This window comes from Macrosteles quadrilineatus, unplaced genomic scaffold, assembly GCF_028750875.1.
Source record: "Macrosteles quadrilineatus isolate MER2022 unplaced genomic scaffold, UCM_ALF_1.0 Scaffold_2__2_contigs__length_208266976, whole genome shotgun sequence".
In the NCBI taxonomy this organism is placed as follows: Eukaryota; Metazoa; Arthropoda; class Insecta; order Hemiptera; family Cicadellidae; genus Macrosteles; species Macrosteles quadrilineatus.
Window position 1 is genome coordinate 47,616,898 of NW_026542595.1, and position 10,654 is coordinate 47,627,551.

General features: G+C 37.5%; 1 protein-coding gene across 1 annotated transcript in view; it reads left to right on the forward strand.

The window, feature by feature from the left end:
• Positions 1–10,317, forward strand: part of LOC128986251 (sestrin homolog) — a 58,932-nt gene extending 48,615 nt beyond the window's left edge. Inside the window, exons 5-7 of the mRNA XM_054406508.1 lie at positions 3,284–3,474; positions 5,261–5,405; positions 7,682–10,317. Of these exons, the coding sequence (XP_054262483.1) occupies positions 3,284–3,474; positions 5,261–5,405; positions 7,682–7,768 (423 nt within the window). The 3' untranslated portion in view covers positions 7,769–10,317. The remainder of the gene's footprint in view (positions 1–3,283; positions 3,475–5,260; positions 5,406–7,681) is intronic.
• The last annotated feature ends 337 nt before the right edge of the window (positions 10,318–10,654 follow it).

A 10,654-nucleotide genomic window follows, 5' to 3' on the forward strand; every position in this document is an offset into this window, starting at 1 on the left:
TTCAGGACTACTCGTGGGATGACCCTTGTGAACCGTCCTCAAATGACGTAGGCAACTTGCCATTGATCCTGGATCCTACTACAATATGTATTCCTTATGTCCAATGGTCCTTGTGTTTCAGGACTACTCGTGGGATGACCCTAGTGAACCGTCTGTACAATGACGTAGGCAACTTGCCATTGATCCTGGATCTACTACAACATGTAATCCTTATGTCCAATGGTCCTTGTGTTTCAGGACTACTCGTGGGATGACCCTAGTGAACCGTCTGTACAATGACGTAGGCAACTTGCCATTGATCCTGGATCTACTACAACATGTAATCCTTATGTCCAATGGCCCTTGTGTTTCAGGACTACTCGTGGGATGACCCTAGTGAACCGTCTGTACAATGACGTAGGCAACTTGCCATTGATCCTGGATCTACTACAACATGTAATCCTTATGTCCAATGGTCCTTGTGTTTCAGGACTACTCGTGGGATGACCCTTGTGAACCGTCTGTACAATGACGTAGGCAACTTGCCATTGATCCTGGATCTACTACAACATGTAATCCTTATGTCCAATGGCCCTTGTGTTTCAGGACTACTCGTGGGATGACCCTAGTGAACCGTCTGTACAATGACGTAGGCAACTTGCCATTGATCCTGGATCCTACTACAATATGTATTCCTTATGTCCAATGGTCCTTGTGTTTCAGGACTACTCGTGGGATGACCCTAGTGAACCGTCTGTACAATGACGTAGGCAACTTGCCATTGATCCTGGATCTACTACAACATGTAATCCTTATGTCCAATGCTCCTTGTGTTTCAGGACTACTCGTGGGATGACCCTAGTGAACCGTCTGTACAATGACGTAGGCAACTTGCCATTGATCCTGGATCTACTACAACATGTAATCCTTATGTCCAATGGTCCTTGTGTTTCAGGACTACTCGTGGGATGACCCTAGTGAACCGTCTGTACAATGACGTAGGCAACTTGCCATTGATCCTGGATCTACTACAACATGTAATCCTTATGTCCAATGCTCCTTGTGTTTCAGGACTACTCGTGGGATGACCCTAGTGAACCGTCTGTACAATGACGTAGGCAACTTGCCATTGATCCTGGATCTACTACAACATGTAATCCTTATGTCCAATGGTCCTTGTGTTTCAGGACTACTCGTGGGATGACCCTTGTGAACCGTCTGTACAATGACGTAGGCAACTTGCCATTGATCCTGGATCTACTACAACATGTAATCCTTATGTCCAATGGCCCTTGTGTTTCAGGACTACTCGTGGGATGACCCTTGTGAACCGTCTGTACAATGACGTAGGCAACTTGCCATTGATCCTGGATCTACTACAACATGTAATCCTTATGTCCAATGGTCCTTGTGTTTCAGGACTACTCGTGGGATGACCCTAGTGAACCGTCTGTACAATGACGTAGGCAACTTGCCATTGATCCTGGATCTACTACAACATGTAATCCTTATGTCCAATGCTCCTTGTGTTTCAGGACTACTCGTGGGATGACCCTAGTGAACCGTCTGTACAATGACGTAGGCAACTTGCCATTGATCCTGGATCTACTACAACATGTAATCCTTATGTCCAATGGTCCTTGTGTTTCAGGACTACTCGTGGGATGACCCTTGTGAACCGTCCTCAAATGACATAGGCAACTTGCCATTGATCCTGGATCCTACTACAATATGTATTCCTTATGTCCAATGGTCCTTGTGTTTCAGGACTACTCGTGGGATGACCCTAGTGAACCGTCTGTACAATGACGTAGGCAACTTGCCATTGATCCTGGATCTACTACAACATGTAATCCTTATGTCCAATGGTCCTTGTGTTTCAGGACTACTCGTGGGATGACCCTTGTGAACCGTCTGTACAATGACGTAGGCAACTTGCCATTGATCCTGGATCCTACTACAATATGTATTCCTTATGTCCAATGGTCCTTGTGTTTTAGGACTACTCGTGGGATGACCAAGGTTACTCCCTAGTGAACCGTCTGTACAATGACGTAGGCAACTTGCGGTTGATCCTGGATCTACTACAACATGTAATCCTTATGTCCAATGGCCCTTGTGTTTCAGGACTACTCGTGGGATGACCCTAGTGAACCGTCTGTACAATGACGTAGGCAACTTGCCATTGATCCTGGATCTACTACAACATGTAATCCTTATGTCCAATGCTCCTTGTGTTTCAGGACTACTCGTGGGATGACCCTAGTGAACCGTCTGTACAATGACGTAGGCAACTTGCCAATGATCCTGGATCTACTACAACATGTAATCCTTATGTCCAATGGTCCTTGTGTTTCAGGACTACTCGTGGGATGACCCTTGTGAACCGTCCTCAAATGACATAGGCAACTTGCCATTGATCCTGGATCCTACTACAATATGTATTCCTTATGTCCAATGGTCCTTGTGTTTCAGGACTACTCGTGGGATGACCCTAGTGAACCGTCTGTACAATGACGTAGGCAACTTGCCATTGATCCTGGATCTACTACAACATGTAATCCTTATGTCCAATGGTCCTTGTGTTTCAGGACTACTCGTGGGATGACCCTTGTGAACCGTCTGTACAATGACGTAGGCAACTTGCGGTTGATCCTGGATCTACTACAACATGTAATCCTTATGTCCAATGCTCCTTGTGTTTCAGGACTACTCGTGGGATGACCAAGGTTACTCCCTAGTGAACCGTCTGTACAATGACGTAGGCAACTTGCCGTTGATCCTGGACCTACTACAATACGTATTCCTTATGTCCAATGGTCCTTGTGTTTCAGGACTACTCGTGGGATGACCCTAGTCAACCGTCTGTACAATGACGTAGGCAACTTGCCGTTGATCCTGGACCTACTACAATACGTATTCCTTATGTCCAATGGCCCTTGTGTTTCAGGACTACTCGTGGGATGACCCTAGTCAACCGTCTGTACAATGACGTAGGCAACTTGCCGTTGATCCTGGATCTACTACAACATGTAATCCTTATGTCCAATGGCCCTTGTGTTTCAGGACTACTCGTGGGATGACCCTAGTGAACCGTCTGTACAATGACGTAGGCAACTTGCCGTTGATCCTGGACCTACTACAATACGTATTCCTTATGTCCAATGGTCCTTGTGTTTCAGGACTACTTGTGGGATGACCTTAGTTAAACGTCTGTACAATGACGTAGGCAACTTGCGGTTGATCCTGGATCTACTACAACATGTGATCGTGATCCCTATGTCCAATGGTCCTTGTGTTTCAGGACTACTCGTGGGATGACCAAGGTTACTCCCTAGTGAACCGTCTGTACAATGATGTAGGCAACTTGCTGGATGACAAGTTCAAAACAGCCTACAACCTGACGTACTACACGATGGGAGGTCGCAGGGATGTAGACACATCACGGTTCCGTCGTGCCATCTGGAACTACATCCACTGTATGTTCGGCATCATGTGAGTGCAGTCACAGTATTGGCCTGATTACAGCTAGCAATTCCTACCAGAAAAGTCCCAAACAATTTTTTTGCCACCCTAAACATTGGCAGTAGAAATAAACAAAACAATAGATTTAAATTATATAATTAATATTTAAGCTTGTAAAAGTATTGTATTTAAGTAGGTATGTAAAAACTTTCTAAATGTGCTTAAAAACCTAAATAGATTGCTTGAAATGCCTAAATTCTAAATACCCCCGCCGCAGCAAACCTGCAGACTTAGCGAATTTCCATTTGCCTGATTGGATTTAAACTAAAATGTCTCCTTAAAAATATCACATTTATTCCCTATTTAAACAGAATTAGTTTAATGAGTACCTACTTAGGTTTGCTGCAACAGGGAGGGTAAAAAAGTTTTTTTTTATGTAAAATATTAATAGGTACTGCGGTTTAGTAAGAAATTCATGTATTTTCCAAATTTGATCAAAATATGTTCATAAACAAGCAAACTACAACAGTTGACTTCTTCTCCATAAGACTAACATGGGAATTTTAAAATTACAATTTTTTTGAATTTTCTCCGTAACAATTAGGCGCATAATAACGCTTCAATATACTAAATTATTTGTTTTTTTAAGCTCTACAAAATGGTTTAAAAAGAAATTGTGAAATTTTGTGTTTTTAGGGTCAAAAATGGGAAAAACCTATTTTTACCCCATAAAACCCCCCATAAACCCCCGTTCCCATAGTCTGATCATGCTGGTTCGCGAACTCATTCAAGTTTATCCCGCCTTACACCTTCAAACCAAATTTTACCAAAATCGGACAAAAATTACTCAAGTTATCGTGCGGATGGACATATATATATATATATATATATATATATCTCTATATATAGATATATAAAAATTTGAACGAATGGTGTTTTTGGCCTCTGGGGACATCAAAATGAAAAAGTAAATCGGTCCCGGGCTTAGGTCTTACCATGAGACCTACGGTAATAGCTACTTCCCTATAGGGAAATTCGCTAAAAGATTGTAACTCAATATTAAAATTAAAATTCCTCAGCAGACCTTTCCATCCATCCCAGTTAGAAAGCTAAAACTAAGCCCATAAGATAAAGTATTTCCTTGTGGAAGCACTGAATAATATGTAAACAGCCAAAACGTTGATCCATATAGTTTTTTTTAATATAACCAAAACGTTTTACAACACAGATTTAGGTGGGACGGTGGCCAAGTCGGTTTGCGTGACAGACTACGAATCCAAGGCAGGAATGTCTGTATGTACTGTACTGGCTCATCTTTTGCTTTGCTGGATACGTTCCACGCGTATGTGGACGGGCAAATGCAAGGTTGAAAAAACCGCCAACTTTTCTTTGAAAAATAAATAAATTTTCTTGTTTCTTGTAGTAGCATAACTAAGCAAATTTCTAGATTCGTCCCAATTTCTTTTTAAATGGGCAGGGATTTAGGTATAGATTTCCATAAAGAAGCTGTCCACAGAGCTAGATTCAGATCATCACACAATTAAAGAAAAAGTTAAAGTTACAAACTATTTTTCAGAAAACAATATTTTATAAATAAATATGGATGCTGTGTAGTATTTGCTATCACACAATTGTCTATGGTCAGAGGGTAATAAGTAGGATGGGGAGAAAAGTCATGGTTCTAGGTAGATTAGAACTATAATACTTTTTAGGTACCTCAAGTTTTAGAAATCAAGCACTGTACACAAGTAAAATGTTTTTCTTTGTTTAGAATGTTATATACCGGTATTTCAGTTATCTATCCCTGTTGTTCCAGGCATGACGACTACAACTATGGAGAAGTGAACCATCTGCTGGAGAGGTCTCTGAAATCCTTTATCAAATCAACTTGTTGTTTCCCCGAGCGCACAACCAAGGCTGATTATGACAGGGTCCTTAGAGAGTTTAAACACAGTGAGAAGGTAAACAATCTATGTTGTTAATCTACTGTACTAAAGGTCAATTCACACATATTAGTTACGGTACGTAGCAGGTCAGTCACGTCACAGTAAAAAAAAATTATTCTTTACCGTTAATAGATTTTCTATTGCGCTTTCTACACTGATCCGATGCAGTTCCATCAGTCGCTCTGCTGGCGTCAGTCAGTCAATTTCAGATTTCTTCTCACCGATATTTTTGGATTGTTGCCTGACAGACGAGTTTGAGGTTCGAAAATATTATTTTTTATATTTAAATTATTGTGTTTCTATTATTAGTATCATCAAGATGGACAAAGAAAATTTGATAGAATATTGTGTTTTAATTTTTTGTATGTTTGTAACATCACTGGAAATAAAGTGATGGAAGACTGACTAAAACCTGACGGTTTGACTGAGAAATTGCGGATACAACTGAGACTGAACTGTGATGGAATGGTGACTGAACTGATATTTGTGAATCAACCTAAATGGGGAAACCAGCATTCTTCCAACAATTAATTATTGTCCTTCATTTTTGGTTGTGGTGTTCCCAGACCAACTGATTGACAATTGAAAAAAAAGATTAAACACATTATTGTTGCCCTGTGGTCCAAGGTTTGTCCAACTGGATTATGCTTCTTTTGTCACGAATGCCATCGTCGGATCTGTATAACATTCCTTATATACTAGTTCCTAACCTTCATTTCATTCAGGGAAGAATAGTTATTAGTTATGGATCCAACAATGGCGTTCATGCCGAAATACACATAATACAGTAGGACAAACCTTGGACCATAAGGCGAGAATCAGGTATTTTAAACATTTTTTTTTTTAGATTAATTATTGTCCTAGTAATGAATGCACCAATAATTACCAATTTTGTACTGATGTTAATACTTTATTTGTATTAAACACAGGATGTTAGTTCTTAAATCTTTACTGTAAAACTGTTTGGGTTACGGTTATTATTGTAAATTCAGCAGTTAATTAATTCAAAGTTCGGAACTAAATTACTTTGGGGATTGACCTAATGCATTTTACTGGACCCTACCATAATCTTGAATTAACAAAATCCACATACCACCTTTGCTTACAAATGTCACATGTAATAGTTGCCACCAGTGATGTCACAACATACAGTACTTCTTGAGACAAACTAGTGCTGTTCTTCTAATGATCTCCAGAGACTATTTTGTGTTGGAGGTAAAACTGCTAATTCTATTCAAAAATTTCAGTATTCCGCTATTTTTGACAAATCAGTATTGTATAGTTCAAACAATAAAGAGTGAGTAATCTGAGTCTTGGAACAACATCCACAACAGCATGCAGGTTTTTCGAGTACATTTAAAAGGGATATTTGTAGAGCTAAACAAAAATTGCAGCATTTGGTGTTTCCTGGAGTTTGTTCTGCAGTATGTTACAGGATGGTTACAGCAATTATTAATAATCTAAAGGCAAAGCCCTCACTGACTCACTGACTCACTCACTCACTCACTCACTCATCACTAATTCTCCCACTTCCCATTTACCTAGGAGGCTGAAATTCGGTACACCGATTCTTTGGGCATTAAATAGGAAAACTAAGTAGTTTTTATTCTGATAGGGCTTTCGGGCTCCGCCCTATTTGCTCTGGAGTTTCCCATGTTAACCTTATGATTTTTCATATTTATAAGGAATTAATAAATCTTAACAGCTGTTTCAATTAAACAAGTTGGTTCTGTTCTATGATGTTCAATAGCATTAAAGTTACAAGAACAGAGTGCAGCACCATTATTTTTTTTTATTTATGACAACAGCTAATTTGCAACCAAAAGGTGAGTGAGCGTAGCGAACGAACTTCAACCTGGAGTTGAGTTAGCGTAGCGAATGAGCTAATGTGAAGGCAAGTGAGCGCAGCGAACAAGCTCCAACCTAAAGGTGAGTGAGCGTAGCGAACGAACTTCAACCAGGACGTGATTGGGCCATGCGAATACTTATGAAGTTAAACGGGGCAAAGCCCGCGGGTACAGCTAGTTGTTCTATAAGCAGCAATTGCACTTGTTGCTTTTCATTATAGAAGAGTGTTTTTGACAGCTGTTCCTATGCCAAAAATCATAAAAGAAAGACTCATAACTTTTAACCCAGATAAATCTATTATAAAAGATCAAATAATTATCTTTAGATTATGGATCAAACTTTTGATGCTTATAGTCATTATACTAGATCTTTCAGGCCTTATTCTCTATATTTAAGATGTTTGTATAATGTGAAGGTCTACATACTCTTGTCTACATTTTCAGGTCCATGTGAACATAATGGTGTTAGAAGCTCGTATGCAGGCAGAGTTACTGTACGCACTTCGAGTCATCATGAGATACATGACGTAACACAGTGCCTACAACATCTTGTGTATAGAACTATGTTAACCAATTCGATTTTAAGGGTCATTATATGATTTAGTTTCAAAATGTGATTTGTGGCGTACGATTTAAGCCTGGTCATAATGTGTTTTGTACGTGAAGATTTATATTTTAGAATGCGCTAATTTTAATCAATACTCTTTTTTTATGTGTTAAGACGTGTACCAAACAGTATGCTAGTAAATTTTGCTCCCAAACAATAAACTTAAAAATAAGCTATACAGATTGTAAAGCAGAAAAATGGCCCAGAAAATTAAAGAAGTGTCTTTCATTCCTATTGACTGTTGGTCAAAACTTTGCAATGACCATAATCTAAAAAGAAATCATTTTTCTGCAGAAACACAATCACATCATTGATAGTTTACTTTTGAACGTAGATTGTTTCATATTTAAATTGGTCTTTGGAAAGTCAATACTAAATTTCTAATGTATACCTGGTTATTTTTCTCTTGTTCCGATGTTTTTCTTAGCATTTTACCATACTGGTTTGTATAAGACCTAATAATTATAAACAAAAAATCCTGCCTAGTAAGAATCACTGTAAAGGCCAAAGGGTTTACATTATTTCAATTAATTTTCATTATCATTTCAGATTTATTTATTCTCATCTCACTTTATCTAAACCTCATCTTAGCAGATTTTCAAGTTGAATATTTCACTATTTAACGCATAACTTTTGTAACATAGGGAGATCGACAAAACTTTGTCTTGATACTTTTTGAAACAAGAAAACCATTGATGTTTGAGCTTGTAGTATTGAAGTATTATGGTCCAGGAGAACCAGTAGTTGCCTGATCTCAACACCCTTCTCCTGTCATTTAGATTTAGTACATCGTATTGTTATTAATTTGTTGCATAAACTTCATGACTAATTGCTTCCTCATCTACAGTCTAATTTGAAATAGAATTTAAAATGTTCATGATTGATATAGTTTTTTGTTAGTAAAAATTTAATTCAAACCAACTGTCATTGTAAAATAGGGGGTTATTCAAATTAAATTATTACAAACTTCTTAATTGATAAACTTGAAAAACAAAATCAAAATTTGATTTACTTTCATTGTAGAATGCATGGTCTTAGGAATTGATGCCTGGCAAATGATTATGACCTTTTGCATCATCAAATAATGTAAATCACATAAATAAACCAATCTCAAGTATTTAAGTCATAGCTATTATCTATTATCAGGTTTCTGTTACAGGGTTAAAGCATATTGGCGTGCTAAGCTATTGGGGATTATAAAATACATAAAAAATTCTGGATGTTTAATTGCACTTTTATAGCAACAATGTTTGTTTTCAAAAATATCCTTTGTAGCTTGAATAATTGAGTCAAATAAATTGATAGAAGCTTTTGTAACACAGTTACAAAACCATTAACATCAGTTTGGTGTGTATTTATGAGAGGATTGTGAATTTCTGACAAAATCAATTCAAAGATTTGAGCATCAATAATAACCCAATTAGCATTGCCTTTCTGCTGCCTTGTACAAACCCTGTTTGTAATTAGTGTCAAATACTTTATGACTTGATTTTAACTAGAATCAGAAATACTTTTGTATTTTAGGACAGGGGACTCCAAACTATGGCTCGTGTTGGCATGGGCAATGTGTGATATGAGTAGCCGTATTTTCGGGCCTTATTTTCCAATATATTTCTCTGTCTCTATCTTAAATAATATTGGACTGACAATAATTTGAAAAATTAAAGTGTTTGTTTGATGGTAATTGTTATGGTAGCAACTTTATTTGATACAATTCATTATTTGTTTGTAGTGGTTGTTTTGCACATTATATTTTAGTGATGAGGGATATCTCTCTACACGTAATCACTTTTAAGAATAATCTGTTAGGTATTTTCTTAATTATTTGACTAAGCTTTCAGATCTTTGTAAAAACCAACAGGAAAATAACAACTCAAAATTACACCAACCCGAAAAAGGGGTTTTGCTTTTAAACCCCCAAGAGAAAAAGTTTAATCTCTTTGGGTTTCAGATTGTAAGCAAGAGATTAAACCTTTTTCTTTGTCAAAATGATTAAAATGTCCACTTTGCAAGTAACGTTTTACAAAAATTTCTAGGGAGGGCTCCCCTCTACCCTTGGTGGGTATTCCATACTGTCTGGCCTCCAAGGTATTAAAATCTGGCACTTACATAAACAATGTTGGAGACCCCTGTTTTAGGATAACAAAATCTTATACTCTGTTATTAAACACTTTACCTATGTGAATTACTAAGTGAATATTTTTATATGAGCACTCTGGTCAGAAGTTTATCAGAACATCACACGCGTGACTGTGATGAAGTTCTCGTCTTTTCTTGTGATAGTAGACTTTTTAGCTGTTATGTTAAGTCATCTTGTCATTACTCATGTTTTTATCTCTTTTAAAAATGTTAGCGATTTTGTATATTTAAAAACATTGTTAAATATTTTGTCACAGAAACAAAAATTTATTACTGTTAAGCTAATGTGTCAAGTGGCATTTTCAAAAATAAAATTATAGATTTTATTGCCGTTTGTGGGATTTATCTCTTCCCTAACTTATTCTTATTTTTCAATTTTAAGGACCATTTGTACAGTTGGAGAACAAAAGTATGATGTGATTAAAATTCAAATGTAACAACATGTATGAAAGAAAAGTGATCAAAATCCGGTGTAAGGCAAGATTTAAGAAATATTAACACATTTGAGATGTCATGCGCCCAACTGCATATTGTCTCATTTAGTGTATTGCCTTCTGGTGTAAGTATACAAGAGGTCTTAAAGTACATTTTTCTGTCCAAGTAATCCTAAAGTCGTCTATAATACGACCGGTTTTGACATCTATGGCGTCATTGTCAAGTTGGACGTAAAA